General features: G+C 61.2%; 1 protein-coding gene across 1 annotated transcript in view; it reads left to right on the top strand.

The window, feature by feature from the left end:
* Nucleotides 1–18,789, top strand: part of SLC1A7 (solute carrier family 1 member 7) — a 41,351-nt gene extending 22,562 nt beyond the window's left edge. The window contains exons 3-11 of the mRNA XM_062191355.1: nt 261–476; nt 9,207–9,249; nt 13,159–13,381; nt 14,318–14,417; nt 15,022–15,255; nt 16,384–16,578; nt 17,196–17,330; nt 17,788–17,890; nt 18,484–18,789. Coding sequence (XP_062047339.1) covers nt 261–476; nt 9,207–9,249; nt 13,159–13,381; nt 14,318–14,417; nt 15,022–15,255; nt 16,384–16,578; nt 17,196–17,330; nt 17,788–17,890; nt 18,484–18,702 — 1,468 coding nt within the window. The 3' untranslated portion in view covers nt 18,703–18,789. The remainder of the gene's footprint in view (nt 1–260; nt 477–9,206; nt 9,250–13,158; nt 13,382–14,317; nt 14,418–15,021; nt 15,256–16,383; nt 16,579–17,195; nt 17,331–17,787; nt 17,891–18,483) is intronic.
* The last annotated feature ends 1,208 nt before the right edge of the window (nt 18,790–19,997 follow it).

The following is a 19,997-nucleotide window of genomic DNA, read 5'->3' as shown; positions in this document are numbered from 1 at the left end:
AGCCCCAGAACGTGCTCCCAACTCCAGGAGAGAAGCAGGCTTTGCTGGAGAGGGAGCGCCGAGCTGGGTCTCCCCTGGTGGATGGGACCCACGCCTCCAGGCATCTGCACTTGACCTGTGACCTTGGGGTGGGGCAGGGAGCAGAGCAGAGAGGGAGTTTCCTGTGTGCTGCGAGGCCAGGAAGGGGCAGGGTGGGCACGGCCAAGCACCTGCCAGGCCCCGGCCTCGCCACACAGACCCCGCCCTGCCTCTCCCTCCAGCTTGATGTCTGGCCTCGCCTCCCTGGATGCCAAGACCTCCAGCCGCCTGGGCATCCTGACCGTGGCCTACTACCTGTGGACCACCTTCCTGGCCGTCGTCGTGGGCATCGTCATGGTCTCCGTCATCCACCCCGGAGGCGCGGCGCAGAAAGAGACCACAGAGCAGAGCGGGAAGCCGGTCATGAGCTCGGCGGACGCCCTGTTGGACCTCATCCGGTAACGCGTGCCCCACGTGGCCACCAGGGGGCAGGTCGGAGCGTGGGGCTGGGTGCTCGGGTCTGCTCTGCATTGCGGGTGGTAACAAGGCACTCGAGGTGGACTGGGCTCACACCGCATCATTGTGGGTGCGTGGGGCTGGGAGCCCAGCAGGGTCAGGGAGTGGCCTGCAGGTGCAAGGCCTACAGTCACCCTCACCTCCCTGTCAGGGCGGACCCCTTTCCACACATCAGGAAGCGAGCCTTGGAGCGGGGCCCTGGTTGTCAGGGTCACCCAGCAGGCAGGTGCTGGAGTCAGGACTCGACCCAGGTCTCTCTCCACCTGGCGTGGTGCTTTCTGCCCTGTGGTGCCACCACCTGAGCCAGGGCAGCTGCCGTCTCTACGGCAGAGCCTCCCTTTCCAGACCCCCTGCAGGGTCCCCTCCTCTCCCTCAGCACTTCCAGGAGGCTCAGACCCGCCCTGGCCTGGAGCTGAGGTCAGAGCTGGCAGGAAAGGCCCAGAGGAGGCAGGGACAAGGTGAGGGGTGGGACCGAGCAAAGGCGAGGGTCTCTGCAGGTGGTGATGAAGGCAAGCTGTGGGTGCACGGCCTGGGGGACGGGTCCTAACCCACCAGTGACAGGAGCACAGAGGGGAGGCGGGGAGTGGCCGTCTTTGCTGGAGAACACCAGGGGGCCTTGGGAACCCCGGCAAAACTTGTACTGTATCCCAGGGACCCCAGAGAGTGGGTGCTAAGCAAAGGCCTGGCACACTTGAGTTCAGCAGCTCCCTCTGGCTGGATCAGGGTGGGGGTGGAGGTAGACTGCAGGGCTGGTCAGGAGGTGGCCTGGGCAGGAGGCGGGCCAGATGAGGGTGAGAGTGCAGGTGGGTGGCGCCGCCAGCATCACTGGGATGACACCGGGCAGGTGCAGACCCCTGGGATGCCGGATGCCATCTGGCCAGCCTCACTGGGGGTGGAGACGGAGGTTTGGACATCACTGGGGTGGGGGCCTCAGGTGTGACCCTGACGGCGGAGGGGCCCCTAGGACAGCGTGGGTGAGGGAAGCACCTCCCTGGGGATGTCTCCGTGGGGCCCCTCGTTGTCCAGTCCATTTCCCATGTAAGAAGTCCAGGCCTGTGTGACAACACTAAAACGCCACACTCCCTCCATCTAAAAGCAATCCAGCTGGCGGGTCTGGTTCCGGCTCAGAGAGCTGTTGCACTGCGGGGTCGCAGGGCGTTTGCCTGCCTTCTGTGTCCCACCTGGCCTCCTGCTGCCGTCTGTGGGTTGGCACAGTGGAGACAGCAGGAAGTGGGCCGCACTGAGGGGCGAGGGATGCGCTCGGTGCTTCCTGGCTGTGATTCTTCAGGGGTGTGAGCCCAGGCTCTGGGAGCCCCTGCTATGGGCAACATCTTCCTCCCGCCGCCCTGGCCCCGGGCCATCCCTGACCCATCGGGCTGCTTCCACACCTTCCTCAGACCCAGCTCTGGTCACCCGGGCTGGGGCCAGCGCCCCTTCGGGGTGACCCTTCCGGGCAGGGCCCGTCCCCAAGAAATGCGCTCCCCTTGCTGGAAGCGCAGGCCTTCCCTGGGGTCTCTGGTTATGAATCAGGACATGGATCAGCCCCGCCACCCTCAAGTCCTAGGGGACAGAAGCCAAGGCCTCTGCATAGCCCTCTCGGCTCCAAGTGAGGCAAAAGCCTTTCCGTCCGTCCCAGGGGGCAGGACGCCCAGCCCGCAGCAGCCGCCCTGCTCTAAGGAAACTCTCGCCGTCCCTGTTGTTGGTCACTGCTGTGTGACAATCCAGCCCACGGCTGGCTTAGCACGGCACCGCAGGCCTGCAGGCCAGCCAGATCTGTGTCTGCTGCGAGCTGGCGGCTCCGTGGGGAGCAGCTGCTCTGAGGCAGCCTTGGCACAGCGGCTGCGGCTGCATTCCTGTGTTCCTGACTCCAGCAGCCCAGCCCGACTGACTTCGTGGTGGCGACAGGAGTCCAGGAGACGGCCAGCCAGCGCGGGTCCTTACCCCGAAGGGGGAGCAGCCGGAGAGGAAAGGGCCGAGCCCAGGCTCAGGCGGGGAGGGGACCCCGCTGCCACCAGCGAACAGGTGCATCGGTGCCATCAGCCAACCTCTCCCTCCGCCAATCAACCACTGTCTCCGTTTTCTCTAGAAAAGTCTCCAGCTTCTCTTTTATCCTTTGAAGCGTGCAAGGAAGCCGTGGTCACAAACATGCTTGCAACTCTGTCCCTTTTGTGTGTCCTCACCTGTCGCATCTAGAGCCAGAGTGAGGCCCGGGCAGGCTGCGTTTCATGCACACTCCCTCACCTGTGATACTGCATCCACTACCACGGACACCTTCTGTCCGCGAGCGCTCACTCCCGAATCTTGTTCCCCGCCTGGACACCTCTCATCTGAACTCCTGGCTCTCACCCCCAGTTGTTCGAAAGCATCCAAGTTAACACGGCCAGGCTGAACTCTCGATTTGCCCCATAAATCTGTGCTTTCCCCAGCTCCGTCCATCTTGGTGCCACATCTCTCATTCTCTCATATCCCACATCCAACTCTTCAGCAAGTTCGTCGACGCTGCCTTCAAAGCCATACCCCAAGTCAGGGCCCTCTGCCCAACCCGGTGCACCTGCAGCACCTTCCGCTCAGGTGTGCGGCGCCCCTGCCCTGCCACCTCCCTCCTCTCAGGTCTTCCGGTCTCGGCCCAGTAGCCAGAGGAGCCTCTCCAACCCAGTGTATAGTCTTTACTGTGGCATCCGGGCCTTTTGTCTCTCTCTCTCTCTCTCTCTCTCTCTCACACACACACACACACACACACACACATGCGAGCACGCACACACGCGCACACACATATCAGCCTCACCTCTGCCTGGCCCCTCCTTTGCCCTCCCCTCCCTCAGCCACACCCTCCGCGGCTGTCACAGTCAGCCGTCACAGTCAGCCGCAGTCAGCCGCTTTTCCTGGCCGCTGTCGCCGCCGCCTCTGGGATGGCCCTTCCTGCCGAGGCCGCGTGGCCCTGCCTCACTCCACGCGCTCCTCGGTTTGCGTCACCGCTTCAGCGGGGCCGTCCGGTCTCTACCGCTCTGTTTTCTTCTCTTGCTTTCTTTGTCCTCGAGCCTGCAGTATTTCCCAACATCATCACATGCCTGTTTCTTGATCTGCCCTGTGCGCCGGAATATCCTCGTAAGAGGCCCCATGGGGCCCCGGCCCTTGAAGGTCTCTCCCTGCTGAAGGCTGCAGCCCAGGACAGTGCACGGCTCAGAGGGCACACGCGGGAGGCGGGGTCAGCGGGGGCATTGGGGTCTGAAGCCCCCAGTGGGGGCGGAGATGCGCCAGGCCCACGGGCCACACGGTGGTGAGGAGGCCCTGGTATGCCCTGGTCCGCGGCTGCCCTGCAGGCTGCGTGGAGCTGGGGGAGCGAGCCGGGGCAGGAGGAGGAGCCCGGCTCCACGCAGCGGGCAGCGCTGTCCTGAGGGCCGAGGCGGAGGAGTGGCAGGAAGCCTTTGAAGGTCCGTTATTTCTAGGATTGGGTGACCGTGACTCATCACGTCTTGGATCCTCTAATTCAGAACAGCTCTTCCACGTGGTGGGGGGCGTTGCTGCTCAGAGCTGTGGGGCTCGGGACCAATGCACGCGTCAGAGCCCAGTGTTCCCAGGCACTCCCTGCCCTGCACGGCCGTCAGCGTGGTGAAAGTGCAGAGCTGGGAGGCTGGCGTCAACGTGACCGTGACCGTCACTGTTCCCTGGCCAAGAGTGATCGTGGCTTCATGGGGCAGAGAACCCAAGCCTGGGAGCCCTGCAGCCTCAGCGCTGCCGTGTGGCCCCAGGCAGCCCTCGCCCCTCCCCAGGGACCTCCAAGATCCCCACTGGCTCTGTGCTTCTGAAACCCAAAGGCCTGCCAGCCAGGAGGGGGCGCAGGGGAGTGAGCAGAGGCTTCTGGGGGTGAGCTCTGGACGATGAGGTCGGGAGGGCAGGCCAGAGCGCAGCTGGAGGGCTGGCTGCCGGCCTTGAGACATGGCAAGCTAGTGGGCGTGGGAAGGGGGCACAGAGCCAGTGCCGTGGACGGGCTCTGCCTGGAGGCACGCGGGTGTCCCGGAAGGGGGGCTGGGGCAGCCTCTTCCGTTCTGTCCAGTGCACCTGGATGAAGCACCTGCTCTGGATGAAGATGCTGTGCTGGGAGCCGGGTGAGAGGCTGTGCCAGGTGTCCACTGCGATGCTCTGAGGGACTGTGCAGAAAACAGGAACATTGGCAGTGGAGGGACCAGGCCCTGGGCCAGAGCAGGTGCCTGCAAGTGCTGGTGACCGAACAAGCACACCGACCCCTGGGGCCTGGGACCTGGGGGCAGGTGTGACAAACGACAAATCAGAAAGATGCGGAGGCCCAGTGCACGGAAGACAAGGCTCCAGGCGCTCAGGGGTGCGGAGACGCGTGTGTGCATCTGGAAGACACCCGTGTCCCCGCGTGACCCGCCACGACGTACATTCCTCTCCCAGGCTCCCAGCGGGGGCTCCAGCGCGCTGACGTCCGTGCCCAGCACAGCTCACAGGAAAAGCCCAAGCAGAATGCGCAGTGGAGCTGGCCCCTTCTTCTTTTTCCCAATCTTATTAAAACACCACAGAGATTAAGTAATGACTTGGCTCTGCCTACAGCTCCCAGCTCCCTCCTAGGGATCAGCTGAGACTCTCAGGAGCTCTGCTCAGAAAGGCACCATCTCCACCTTTGGGGCCTGGACTGGGGACATGGGAGTGGGGGCATTTGGATGGGTCCCAGGAGGGGAGGAGGGGGCTGAGGCGTGCCTGGCCTGCCGGGACGGGGTCTCGGGGTGGCTGAGGATGCCCAGGTGTGTTCTGTCTGTATTTTATGGAGCCGCCCTCGAGAGCCCAGGCCTCATGGGATGAGCAGAGAGTTCCCGTGGATCTTCAAGGCCTAATGTTGTGCATTTTCCTGTTGAGTCATCAAAAGCGCAATTGTTCACTAAAATCTGCCAGATGAATTAGTCGATCTTTAATGCAAGCATGCGTGTTAGTCAGGAATTGTTTTCTGCTGCTGGTGAAGAGAAACCTGAAACAGAAGAGGTTTAGGTGAGGCGGTGCTGGCATCTTCTCCCTAGTAAGCAGCCCAGAAACGGGCAGTTCATGGTCACCAGGATCCCATGTCCCGTCCCTCTGTGTGCCAAGCTCTTGGCTTTCATCCTTGGTGTGCTTCCTGGCCCAAGAATGTTGTTGAAGCTCCAGCTACTACATCTGTGTTCTAGGCAGAAAGAAGAAATTTCAAGGAAAGTACTGAAAGGTCCTGGCTGGATGTGCACCTCTTCTAGACTTTTCCAGGAAGCACCACTCAACAGCTGCCACCTGCCTGTCAATGCCACGCCAATGTTAAGGGAAGCTGAGCATCGGGGGTCGATGGCAGGGCCTTGTGGGTCCCCATGCTATAGCAGGGCTCCTGCTGGTAAGGAGGCAAAGGCAGATGGAGACTTGCAGGAGGCAGCTGGCCGGCCCTGCCACAGCCCTGCCACAGCCCACCATCTACATTATCCCTGTTTAAAAGAAATGGATACAGTGGGGGCAAGTTACATTTGGCTTCTTTTTTTAAAAAAATGTATTCATTTATTTGAAATACAGAGTGACAGAGAGAGAGAGATCTTCCATCCACTGGCTCACTCCACAAATGACCTCATGGGTAAGCACTAGACCAGACCGAAGCTGGGAGCCAGGAGCTTCCAGGTCTCCCACATGGGTGGCAGGGGCCCAAGCACTTGGGCCATCTTCCACTGCTTTTCCCAGACCATTAGCAGGGAGCCTTACAGGGCAGTGGCACTTCCTGGGCTGTCTCCAGGAGAGACTGAAACTGTTTCACAGCCAGTGCAGCGGGAGCGCCCTCCACGCCCAGGGCAGGCAGCCCTTCGTGCCGTGGCAGGCTGCGCGCCCTCGGGCCCCTGGCGCCAGCCGGTGCAGGAGGAGCGCCCTCCACGCCCAGGGCAGGTGGCCCTTCGCGCCGTGGCAGGCTGTGCGCCCTTGGGCCCCTGATGCCAGCATGGGCTCCGCTGCTTTGCATCTGCGTGGTGCCGAGGGTCCTCGCAGGTGGTGGCAGCAACCTGCTGATCCCTCGGGGGAAAGCTCCAGCAGGCTTCTGAGAGCCCACCCCCAGGACCTCTGCTGCTTCCCTCCCGCGACAAAGCTGAAGCTGTGGGAAAGGGTAGGGGGCAACGGGGCCACAGCAGGCCTGGCCCACCCCTCGCCCGTGCCCTGCTCTTGACCCTCTTCCTCCTCCTGCCCGGCTCTCACACCAAGGCTGCATTTTGGCAGCCAAGAGAAAGTTCCAGTTTCCACTTCCCACAGTGGCTGCTGGGATGCAAGGCTAAGAAATAGTGCACACGCAGGGCCAGCACTGTGGCACAGCAGTGAAGTCACCGTCTGCAACAGCCACATCCCACGGGATCGCTAGTTCGAGTCCCGGCTGCTCCACTTCTGATCCAGCTCCCTGCTAATGCACCTGGGAAAGCAGCGGAAGATGGCCCAAGTGCTTGCACCCACGTGAGAGACCCGGATGGTGCTCCCGGCTCTTGGCTTCCACCTGACCCAGCCCTGGCCATTGAGGCCATTGGGGAGTGAACCAGCATTGCAGGATCCCTCTCCGTCTCTCCCTCTCTCTCTGTGTGTGGCATTCTGCCTTTCAAATAAATAAATCTTAAACAGAAAGCAAGCACAGGCTAGGCCACAGCTTGAAGCCCAGCAAGTGGGAGGTGAATGGTGAAAGAGAAGAGCTTTGCCAAGAGCGGGCCAGGGGTGGGGCGGGGGGCCTCCAGCCAGAGGAGCCAGTGTGGGGCCCACGGGAGGAGGTGCAGGCACTGCGCTGGCCTCTGTGAGGTGGAGGAGATGCCTGGAAGGGGTGCGGACACAGCGTCACAAGCGCTTTCCAGTCTCCAGGCTGCCCATCTCCCCAGCGTGGCGCCTGGTCACCTAACCAGCGCCTTGTCAGGTTCGTGGGTGAGAAGGTGCTTACCGACGAAGCTGAATGGGTTTGAAAAGTGTCGCGGGCCTTCCTTCTTCTTTTCTGAGTTGCTTGGTCCCCTCTTCCCGTGATCCTCTGCGTCCGTCTGTTCACACAGCAGATACTGACTGGGTGCCTGCTGCGTGCCTGGCGTCCTGGGAGCTGGGTCCCCTCGGTGAACCAAGCAGGTCCCTTCTGCTGAGAGGCGAGATTTGCTTAGACTTGGGTGGGAACACCTGGTCCTGTCACCTCCCCGGTTTGTCGTTTGCTTTTGAATTTTATTTGTATTACAAGCTAAGAGACCCACTTCTTCTTTTGTTTTGTCTTTAGCATCTCACTTTGGCCTAATTTTCAGTTTTCAAAAAGCTGCAAAGAAAAGAGAGACCCCATCCACCCTTGGCCCGGCTTCCTCTGGTGTGAGCGTCTCACATACCATTTGTCAGAACGAAGGAACGAGGCTGGCACAGCACCGCTAACTCACTCAATCGCAGATCTGATCTGGGTTTCACCCGCTTTTCCACTAAGGTCCCTCTCCACTGTCTCAGGATCCACCCCGGGTGCTCCGTCCCACCTAGAATTCCTGAATTTCAACACAGTAAAATCCTCGCCGGGTTCGTTGCTCCTTTTTGTTTGGTTCTAGAGAGTTCTTCCATATTCTTCTTCTTCTTCTTCTTCTTTTTTTTTAAGATTTATTTATTTGAAAGGCAGGCTTTCAGAGAGGCAGAGGCGGGGGGGTGGAGGTCTTCCATCCACTGGTTTGCTCCCCAGATGGCCGTTGGGGACAGAACTGGGCTGATTTGAAGCCAGGAGCTTCTTCCGGGTCTCCCATGTGGGTGCAGGGTCCCAAGGGCTTGGACCATCTTCTACTGCTTTCCCAGTGAACTTGAACTGGTGCCCATATGCGATGTGGGCACTGCAGGCAGCGGCTTTACCTGCTACGCCACAGCGCCGGCCCCAAGTCCTCCCATATCCTGAGAGCTGACGAAGCAGTCACCTATTCTTCTTGCAGCTTCTGGCGCTGTTACTGTACTGATGCATTTCTTTAAAGCGCCTGGACTGTACTTGGCGTGCAGGTTAAATGAGGGCTCTGACTTCCTGAGCAGCGGGGCGGCCGCGCGGGGCCCTGGAAGGAATCGGCCACCCCCTCTCGGGTTGTGAAGCCACTTCCATCCGGGACAACCTTTTCAGAGGCACTAAGTCCTGGCTCTGCCGGCAGGTTCCACCCCATGCTGCCATCTCCCCACAGCTGTGTGGGATCTGACGGCTTCGTTGTCATGGGAATAAAGGTGGAGTTTAGGGTTTCTAGAAGGTGGTGTCTTCCGGTCTGGTAGGACAAGGTTTTATCATCCTTTAGCTACGGAAGAAAACAGCCACCAAATGGAGATCCCACTTCCGGGTCAGGTCTTTTGCTAGGTCCCCCAGATAAAATCCTAGCACTCGAGTCTCACCGCAGGGAGGCCGCTTTGGGGGGAGGCAGATGGGCAGGGTGCTGGAGCAGAGCCAACCCACACCAGAAGGACCACGGGCAACCAGGGACGTCATGGGGGTGGGGGCGGGGCGGGGCGGAGGGGCCAGGCCTTGGTTTGAGGAGGTGGAGGGAGCTGTGTGGAGGTGGTGGCGGGGTAGAGAAGTGAGTGGCCTGAAGGCGGGGGTGGCTCCCGGGAGGCCGTGACTGCCGAGGGTGGTAATCAGGAGACCCCAGGGGCCCCACCTGCCACCCTGTGCTCTGGGATGCTCCAGGTACTGACTCTCTTCTTAGGAACATGTTCCCAGCCAACCTGGTGGAAGCCACGTTCAAACAGGTGAGTGGGACCCAGGGCTGTGGGAGGGAAGAGGTGTGGGGGGTGCAGGTGGCAGGGCCAGCCTGGGCCACGCTGGGAAGCGGCAGGTTTGCCCAAGCAGTTTCCTCATCTCCCGGAGGAGGAGGCTGGAAGGGGTCCAGGCTTGGGGAGGGGTGGGGCCTGGATCCTCACTTTCTCCGTGGCCACGCCCCTGCCCTGGGTTCCAGTTGTTCATGTGGGGTGTCTGTGCCCAGCATTCCCCACGCACTCCTCCCGCGGTGACTCTGCACTAGGGGAGAGGGAGCCCCTTTCCCAGATGCGGAAACTGAGGTTGGGAAAGATGATCTGAGCTGCCCGAGCTTATCCCACAGTGAATGACAACGTGAGGAGCTAACGCCAGGCTTCAAAGCCTGTGTGCTCTTTCTTTTTCAAATAATTTTTTGCCCTCTAATAAGAATCGTAATAACAGTCACTGGAGAAAATTAGGAAAATGCTAAAAGATATAGAGGGTCAAAATCACCTCCAGCTCCAGGACCTAGCGACCGTGGTGGCAGATAGCCTGTTCTCTGTCTTCTGTTCTCTGTGTAAACATCCAAACAATAAAACCAGGGCTGTGGAGCAGCTCTTGCCCTGCTGTTTTCCTCACTTGCCTCGTATGGAGCATTTTCCCCTGGCTGCTCCATGTTTCTTGGAAGCACACGCGCCGCCCCTTGTGGGGCTGGGCTGTAACGCACGTCACCTGCTCCCTCTTCAGCGGTCCTGTCGCCTTAGTAGAAGCTGCGGAGGCACAGCCTGGGCTCCAGCCTGTGTGTGCACACTCACAACTTCCCACACTGATGCCCCTCCTGAAGCCCAGCTGCTTGTTGACTCCACCCAGCTGGCATTTCCTGAGCCCGCTGGGGCCACACAGGAGGTGACTGGTGAGCAGTGGGACAGCTTGAGCGGTCACTGCACCCCCTAGCACCCGGGGCTTCCCCTACGGGATGAACTAGGACTTTGGGCTTGATCCTGGGAACCTGGTGAAGGTATCAGAGGAAGAGGGAGAGCATTGTTCTCCATCATACCTGCCTGGAATACTCTCTACCTTTTGGCAAACTCCTACCCATTCTTCAAGACCCAAATCAAATGTCCCCTTCTTTGTGAAGCAGAGTTAGTTACTCCCTCCCAAGACTCACAGAGCAGAAGTCATGTGGCCCACTTTTGCACCTCTGGCACCCAGCATGAACTGATCAATGTTGAGATGATGGTGATGGTGATGATGATGGTGATGGTGATGGTGATGATGGTGATGATGGTGATGGTGATGATGGTTATGGTGATGGTGATGATGGTGATGATGATGGTGATGATGGTGATGATGGTGATGATGATGATGGTGATGATGGTGATGGTGATGATGGTGATGGTGATGATGGTGATGGTGATGATGGTGATGATGGTGATGGTGATGATGATGGTGGTGGTGATGGTGATGATGATGGTGGTGGTGATGGTGATGGTGATGATGGTTATGGTGATGATGGTGATGATGGTGATGGTGATGGTGATGATGGTGATGATGGTGATGGTGATGATGGTGATGGTGATGATGGTGATGATGGTGATGATGATGATGATGGTGATGATGGTGATGGTGATGATGGTGATGGTGATGATGGTGATGATGGTGATGGTGATGGTGATGATGGTGATGATGATGGTGATGATGGTGATGATGATGATGATGGTGATGATGATGATGATGGTGATGATGGTGATGGTGATGATGGTGATGATGGTGATGGTGATGATGGTGATGGTAATGGTGATGATGATGATAGTGGTGATGGTGATGATGGTGATGGTAATGGTGATGATGATGGTGGTGGTGATGGTGATGATGGTGATGATGATGATGATGGTGATGATGGTGATGGTGATGATGGTGATGGTGATGGTGATGATGGTGGTGATGATGATGATGATGATAGCAGTAATACCCACGTAGGGCTTACATGTGCCAGCAGCCATTGTAAGCACTTCATGTATAGTATCCCACTTAATCCAGGTGGGGTTAATTCTCTTTTATCCCATTTTACAGATAGGGATAATGAAGCACAGATTTTTATTTAATTTTTATTTGGTTTCTTTTTTTAAAAAAAGATTTGTTTCATTTACTTGAATTGCAGAGCTGCAGAGAGAGGTAGAAACAGAGCAGGAGAGAGGTCTTCCATCCTCTGATTCACTCTTCAAATGGCCCCAACAGCCAGAGCTGAGCCAATCTGAAGCCAGGAGCCAGGAGCCTCCTCTGGGTCTCCCACATGGGTGCAGGGGCCCAAGCACTTGGGCTATCCTCCACTGCTTTCTAAGAGCATTAGCAGGGAGCTGGATAGAAAGTGGAACAGCCAGGACTCACACTGGTGCCCATATGGGATGCCGGCACTGCAGACCGGGCCTTTAACCAGCTGCGCCATAGTGCCAGCCCCTATTTTCATTTTATTTGAAAGCTGGGGAGAGACAGAGATTAATCTTCCATCTGTTGTTTTCCTCCCCAAATACCCCCAGTATCCGGGACTGGGACAGACCAAAGCTGAGAGCCAGAAACTCAGTCCAGGTTTCCCACACCGGTGGCAGGGACCAAGTACTTGGGCCATCACCACTGCCTTCCAGGACGCACATTAGCAAGAAGCTGGATCAGAAGCGGAGCTGGGCCTCAGACCCAGGCACCCTGATATAGGACCCATCTTAGCCAATCACCCACCCCTAAGCCCAGACTCTTGAGTCTCATCTGTTTCCTGATTGGTTCCCCCTCAAGGCTTGCCTTCCTGAGGCTGAAGGCTGAGAGGCTGGGAGGCTGGGAGGCTCCGGGTTAGGGGAGAGGGAGAGACCCAGGGGTGCTCTGGGGCAGAGAGGAAGAGAGAGGCAGGCAGCCCAGCTCCTCCCAGCTGACCTCCCTCCCTCAGGAACCTCTCGGGCTGCGCCATCAGCCTAGGAGTTGAGATGCCCACGTCTGCGACGGAGCGCTTAGGTTTAACTCTGGGCTCTGCTTCCATTCCAGCGCCCTGCTCCTGCAGACCAAGGGGGTGGGGGGCGCAGATGATGGCTCAAGTGGCGGGGTTCCTGCCACCCACACGGGAGACATAGATTGGTTCCTAAGTCCTGGCTTCGCCCCCCACCCCTGCTCCAGAGCCGTTGTGGGTACTTGGGGTAGTGAATTGAAGGGTGGCAATGTCCTCTCTCTTACAAATAAAAATAAACAAATAAATAAATAAATAAAAGAAGGTGTGTTACCATCAGGTGGGAAGCAGGGCTGGCTGGCAGGTGGGTGGGTCACGGAAGGTTGATGGAGGATACGGAGATGAACGGCTGGTTCCAAGGGACCCGGATGGAGTGTGGAGGCTCAGGTGGGGAGGAGAGGAGTGGGGGCTGGGGGAGGCCTGGCTGAGTAGTGTGTGGGATGAGGCATCTCAGTTCCCTCTTGGGTAAAATCTCAATGGTAATCTCCTGGCCTACCTGACAGGGCGGGATGGACACAGGTGGACACAATGCCCTTTCAAGATGGTATCGTTGTTGTGACTTTTTTTTTTTAAGATTTATTTATTTTATTTGAAAGGCTGAGTTACAGAGAAAGAGAGATTTTCCATCCACTGGTTCAGTCCTCATCGGCTGGGGCTGGGCCAGGCTGAAGCCAGAAGCTCAGAACTCCATCTGGGTCCTCCCATGTAGGGGTGCAGGGACCCAAGCCCTTGGGCCATCCTCCGCTGCTTTCCCAGGCACATCAGCAGGGAGCTGGGTCGGAAGTGGAGCAGTGAGGACTTGAACCGGTGCCCATATGGGATGCCGGCGCTGCAGTCAGCAGTTTAACCCGTTGTGCCACAGCACCGACCCCTATTGTGCCGTTCCTGACGACACCTGGCCCTGACCCCTTCCTGGTTGGCTGTCGCCCACCAGTACCGCACCAAGACGACCCCGGTTGTCAAGTCCCCCAAGGTGGCCCCGGAGGAGACCCCTGCTCGGCGGATCCTCGTCTACGGGGTCCAGGAGGAGAACGGCTCTCGCGTGCAGAACTTCGCCCTGGACCTGACGCCGCCGCCCGAGGTGGTTTACAAGTCAGAGCCGGGCACCAGCGACGGCATGAACGTGCTGGGCATCGTCATCTTCTCGGCCACCATGGGTAGGTGCTGCGGCCCCAGCTGAGCCAATCCCTGGCGCTGCTCCACGTTGTCCTCCAGGCCGTGCTGCCTCACCGGCCCACGGCGGCTTGGGGCCCCCTTCCCTCCTCTCCTGGAGCCCGGCCTGGGCACTGGTTTGCTCTGGGGCACCAACCCTGCCTCTCCTTTCCTGCCCCAGTGCCTCCCAGCAGCCTGGTCCCCGATCACCAGCTGAGGTCTCGAGATGATGGGGGAGGGGTGGATCCCCACTAAGGACTGAAGCATCATCAACCCCATCCCCGTCACCACCACCCCCTCCCCGGGAGGGTCCCCAGCCTGCTCCCCCTGATGCCTTACAGCAGGCCCCCACCACAGCCTCCCTGGGGCCCCGAGCCCCCAGCCTGCGACAGGTGAGTGACCATGAGGCTGGGGAGCCCCTTCTGAGCCTGTGCCTTTAGGGAGGTTCCCAAGTATAAAGCTCCAGACCCCGCAAACCCATGGATAGGCCTCGTTCCCAAACAACACACACAGGGCCTTCTCCGTTCTTGGGGACAACTCCTACCCCTTCCAGAGCAATCCGGCTGTGCGTGCGACCCTGGGCTTCCCGGCCACGCCAGGGGCCGTGAGAGTCGTACTGGAAAAACCAGCAGCAGCCTTCCTGGAGGGCCCGGGGGTGTGACCTCCCGCCTCCCCAACTTCCCCAGGGGTGTTTCTCGGGTGAGAAGCCACGCCATCCTCCTCGGTGCCCTCGCCTCTGCCCAGCCCCACTCCGAGTCCTGCCAGGCCTGCCTCTCTCCAGTCTGGCCGCTGCCCTCTGCCCACTGCCCCCACCCTGGCTGCCACTAAAGCTGTGTGCAGACCCTGGGCCTTTCTTTTCTTGCTTGCTCTGGTGCATCCTCCGTGGAGGGTGCAGAGCTGCCTGGTGCAGCCTTGAGCGCTCCTGTGTCCCCGCCCCGCAGGCATCATGCTGGGCCGCATGGGTGACAGCGGAGCCCCCCTGGTCAGCTTCTGCCAGTGCCTCAACGAGTCCGTCATGAAGATCGTGGCGGTGGCTGGGTGGTAAGCGTCACCGGGGGCCTCTCCCAGGCCTGCAGGGTAGAGGGAGCCCTCGGTCCAGCCTCCTCTCCTGGGCAGATCAGCCCAAGGCTCTGGGCCCTGCGCAGGCCCAGGCCCAGCCTGTGTGGAGGTGGCCCCAGGGCACAGCCTGGCTCTGCTGCTGTCCTGGCTTCACTCCCCAGCACACGAAGCCTCACCGGCTCGGCTCTGGGACAGGAGGTGGGGACGCAGGACACCTTGGTTCAGAGTTCAGGCCTCGGGAATGTTCTAGTCCAGCCTTGCAAGTTCCTAGGGCAGAGGCCTCCCCAAGGTCACTGGTGAAGGCTACGGCAGTGCTGGGGCTGAACTAGGGGCCTCCTGAGGGCAGGGCGACTCCTCGGAGGCTCAGGCAGGGCAGGCAGAGCTGCAAGGGGCTGTCCAGGGCGGGGGCGGCTGAGGCTACGGGTATCACTGGTGCCGAGCACCGGCCCATGGCTACACAGCCTCAATCCCTCCTCACCGGTGCCCTGGGAGGCTCAGAGGGGATGGGGCCCCGCAGCGAGGCAGTGCCGGGGCCACGGTGGGGCCCTCGCCTGCCCAGCACCTGATCCCAGCCGCCCTGCTCCAGGTACTTCCCCTTCGGCATCGTGTTCCTCATTGCCGGCAAGATCCTGGAGATGGACGACCCCAAGGCCGTGGGCAAGAAGCTGGGCTTCTACGCCGTGACCGTGGTGTGTGGGCTCGTGGTGCACGGGCTCTTCATCCTGCCCCTGCTCTACTTCCTCGTCACCAGGAAGAACCCCATCGTCTTCATCCGCGGGGTCCTGCAGGCCTTGCTCATCGCGCTGGCCACCTCCTCCAGGTAGCCCTCTGTCCAGCCCTCATGCCCCCCCCCCCCCATTGCAGAACCACAGAAAGTACCAGCATGGCCCCAAAACCACCAGGGGGCAGCCTCCCTGACTGCCCACAATCCCCAAAGCTCACTGGGTCCAAGTGAGGGTTGGCCCCGCCCACCAGGGGCAGAGCGAGCTGTCGCAATGCTGACCAGGCACACCAGCAAAGGCAATGAACGTTCACCATGGGAGCTGCTGTTGCAGTTGGCCCTGCTAGGACAGTCGCTAGGACATGCCAGCCAGGCGCCCCGGGACACCTCTGCAGGGCGGCTCGACAGCGGGGACAGGCATCCTGGTCAGGCACGGGCGGTGACACAGGCCAGGCACTCAGCTTCCTTGTGTCCCCTCCCCCTGCACAGGCTGGGGCCCTCTGTGGAGAATGGGGGAACCCACCCTGGCCTGGGGACTCTCCAGCCCGGTTGGGCACAGAGGCCCTCGGGGAGGCGGAGCTGTGCACAGCACGCGCGCTGGCCGAGGGGCCAGGCAGGGGTGGCCCTGTGCTGAGTGCCTCAGCCTGCTGAGAAAGGGGGCTTTTGCCCACAGCCAGGGCCCAGGATCTCCACAGGGGAAGTCTCGGGAGCCAAGTCTGGCACCAAAGCCGCCTCCTTGGCTCCTCAATGTGTAAAACGACCCGCACGCCCCTTCCCCTGGCAGTGCCCACCCCACCGTTGGCAGCAGAGGCCCCGCCCCCAGGGCTCTGCTAAGCCTAATGCCCCCCTAGCTCTGCAGTGCGGGTACTGACTGGGACACGCAGAGCTGGGGACGCAGGAGCCCAAGCCAGAGCCCCGCCAGGCGGCACTTCAGGTGCCCTCGGCCGGCCTCAGCGCCGCCTTCCCCTGGGCTCTGTCTCCTCATGGGTAGGACGGACTCAAACACACACCTCATAGGAAGAACCAAGAGCGAACGCAGAATAGGGCCCTGCACACAGCAGGTGCTCTGCGGGCAGCCATGCCCCCCTCCCCCGCCCCCCCTGAGTGGGCACGGGCACGCCCCTCAGGGCTCCTGTTCTCCCCTGCTGTGAGCCGCTGCCCGGCAGGCAGGCAGGCAGCACCCGCCGGAGGAGGGTGGTGGACAGACGCCGGCCCCTGTGTCCTTAGCTCAGCCACACTGCCCATCACCTTCAAGTGCCTGCTGGAGAACAACCACATTGACCGGCGCATCGCCCGCTTCGTGTTGCCCGTGGGCGCCACCATCAACATGGACGGCACCGCGCTCTACGAAGCCGTGGCTGCCATCTTCATCGCCCAGGTCAACAACTACGAGCTGGACTTCGGACAGATCATCACCATCAGGTGCACCCTGACACGCCGCAGCGGCTGGTGGTGGGAGGGGGGGTGGTCTCGGGGGCCAGACAGGGCCAGGGGCTCCCTCCAGGCTGCACAGCAAGTCATCTCCCTCTGGGACTCGGGGCAGCAGCGGGAGAGCCCCAGCTGGACAGGCCGGGCAGGGAGGGCAGCGTGGGCGGGCCCAGGGCCAGCGGAGGGCGGGGCTGAGGGCAGTGGAGGGCCTCTGCCCCGGCTGCACCCGAGGGAGGGGTGCTGCAGTGGACAGAGGCTGAGGAAGTCCCCACGGACCAACCCAAGCACAAGGACTGGGACCCCAGGCCCCAGGGGCGGCCAGGGCACAGCTATGCCTGTGGGTGCTCAGAATACAGCTTCCTGGGACGCTGGAGGTGCAGCTCCAGACACGAGGCTCCACAGATTGCCAGGAGGTTCCCTGAGGCCAGGGCTGGGGGCCCAGGGCCACAGGACATGCCCCCAAGAATGCCCTGCTGTGCAGCCCTGACGGCCCTGGCCCTCTGCCTGCCCCAGAGACCCCGGCAACCTGGCCCCCTGCTTGGCACCAGGGCTCTGATGTCACCAGCCCCTTCTTGCTCCTGCTCTTCCTCTCCCCTCCCCTCTGCCTGCAGCATCACAGCCACTGCAGCCAGCATCGGGGCAGCAGGCATCCCCCAAGCTGGGCTCGTCACCATGGTCATCGTGCTGACCTCCGTGGGACTGCCCACGGACGACATCAACCTCATCATCGCTGTCGACTGGGCTCTGTGAGTGCCTCCCCCCGACCCCACTGCTCAGCCAAGACAGCAGGCATCAGGGTGGGCAGCCGAGGGCCTGCCAGGATAGAGGGCCAGGGCTGCCATGTTTGACCCAGCGTAAGCGCCCTATGTGCAGGCACGGGCCTGGCTGTGTAACCTGTGGGGCCCAGGGTCCAGAAGTGACAATGCAGGGCCCCTCGATCAAAGGTGAGGAAGAATTTCATGACAGCCTGGTCCAGCTGAGCATGGGGCCCCAGGCAACACCCAGCCACATGCCCACGGAGCCGGCCCTGTGCCACCTGCTTCCGCACCACCAAGGTCAGGGGCAGGGGGCTTGCAGGGGCCTGGGGACCTCCTGCTGCAGGCTCTGCCCTGCCGGCCGTCCCCGCGCTGCCGCCTGGCCTCGCTGCTGTGGGCTGGATGCTGTCCTCTTCCAGCGGCCCTCACTGCCTGCCTGGCTCTCCAGGGACCGCTTCCGCACCATGATCAATGTGCTGGGCGACGCACTGGCCGCAGGCATCATGGCCCACATCTGCCGGAAGGATTTTGCTCGGGACACGGGCGCTGAGGTGAGAGCAGCGCCCACCTCCTGGGAGCCTCAGAGGGCAGGCAGGGAGCCAGATCTTCCTCTGACCCACCAGGAGCCTTCAGCCAGAGCCACCGGGCCCCAGCCTCCTGGTTTGCCACAGGCGCTGACCAGCTCCTCCCACATCTGTCTATTGAGCGCCTGCCACAGCTGGCACTGAGCTAGACAAACGTGGAACCGTGGGGACAAAATGTGACCGACCACAGCCCCTGGCCCTGGGAATTCCACTCTAGCGGGAATGGCGCTGGCTGGCCACACAACAACTCCCAGGTCTGTGGGTGTGTCCAGGCTGTGTGGTCTTGTCGCTGCCCCAGCTTCAGTGGGGACAGTGAGGCTCAGGTTGGGCCCCCCACCCCAAGCCCTTCCTCTACTAAGACTGTCCCAGCAAGAGGCGGGACAGCCCGGGAGCCGGACTCGGCCAGACCCTATGAATGCCAAGGTCACAAGCATGTCTGTAGGAAAACGCATGCCTCGGTCCTTGGCCCTGACCTCGTTCAGCTCCACTGACCCTTGGTGCTCCCTGGTGTCTAACCTCACTCCTGCCTGCTGCTACTGAGGCCTGCTTCCTCTCACCAGAAACTGCCGCCCTGCGAGACCAAGCCGGTGAGCCTCCAGGAGGTGGTGGCCAGGCAGCAGAACGGCTGTGTGAAGAGTGTGGCCGAGGCCTCGGAGCTGACCCTGGGCCCCACCTGCCCCCACCACGTGCCCGTTCAGGTGGAGCAGGACGAGGAGCCGGCCACCACCAGCTTGGACCACTGCACCATCGAGATCAGTGAGCTCGAGACCAATGTCTGAGCCTGCAGCGCTACAGAGGCCTCTGGGGTCAGGGGTCAAGGGCAGGCTGTCCACTCAACAACGTTCCAGAGCAGCCAACAGGGGCCAGTACTCGTCCTTCCCGTCCTTGAGAGGGTGCACTGAGCGCAATCGGATGGGAAATGGAGCCCCAGAGAGGGGGACGGCGCGTGCCGGGCACCCGCCAGCCAGCCAGGGACGGGCAGGGCCCCAGTTTGGACAGTGTCCCCCGCATGAGCCTGCGAGGCCATGGGGTGGGGGCTATTGCCCCACTTTGTGGATGACAGAGGCGAGGCTCTGGGGGTCGGAAGTGTTTGCCCACCATCTTGACACTAAGGCTTCCAAGCCCCCGCCACTCCTTTCCGGGTCCAGAGCTCCACAGTCACCACCGCCCCCACGTCCTGGTGTCGGCCCCAGCCGTGTCCAGGCCCAGACCCCCACCCTACCCCACGACATGTGGTATCAGCCAAACAGTTTCTCTGCAGGGTGGGCCTAGCCCAGCCAGCCCAGCCAGCCCAGGCCGGGACCCCCGCCTTCCACGTGCCTCAGCCTGCTCTGGCTCCTGTCCCACCAGCGATCTCGGCTGAGCACAGCTGGTTGGAGACAGAAGCCGCCTAGGTGGGCAAGCCGGGGCCCAGCGAGAGGCTCAGCCTGGGGCACCCTAGCCAAGCAGCCGGGGGTGGGGGGGGGACCAGGTGTCAGGATGCCCGGAAGCCTGCAACGTGAAATGCAGTCAGACCTTTCTATTCCTTTCTGTGTTTTCAAATCCAGTGACAACTAAATAAAGGTACTATTTGTTTTCCAAGTCTCGGGAGCTCAGAGACCATTGGCTGACCAACACTCCCTGGGCTCCCCCAGGCCGCCAGGGTATGGATGGGCCTGTCTGGGCACCAGCACTCGGGCAGGCCTGGGCAGGTGGCCAGACTACAGCAGGTTTGTCCATGGAGCTGGAGGAGAGGCGTGCCCGGGCAGCTCGGATGCAGAGGAGCTGGGGGCTGAGGCCCGACCACCCTGCCCCTAGCCTGGGGCCCTGAGATGGGTGCCCGCGGCAGGAGCGTGCTTCCTCGGGCCGCTCGGCCCCTCTGGTGAACACTTGGCTCTAGAGAGGGGACAGCCTCCCCCAACCCCCCCCCCCCCCCAGCACTGCCAGTCCCTCACTCTCCACTGGCCACTGGAGCATACACAGAAGGGCCCCGGCCACACAGCCTGTTCCAGATGGGCGGAGTTTGCAGGTATCTGTCAGTAAGACGTGCAGGAAGACACAGAGACCCCTGTTCTAGGCCCCCACCCCTCCTCCC

The sequence above is a fragment of the Lepus europaeus genome, chromosome 5 (genome assembly GCF_033115175.1).
Source record: "Lepus europaeus isolate LE1 chromosome 5, mLepTim1.pri, whole genome shotgun sequence".
Classification (NCBI taxonomy): Eukaryota; Metazoa; Chordata; class Mammalia; order Lagomorpha; family Leporidae; genus Lepus; species Lepus europaeus.
This window is presented reverse-complemented; position numbering and strand designations above follow the sequence as displayed.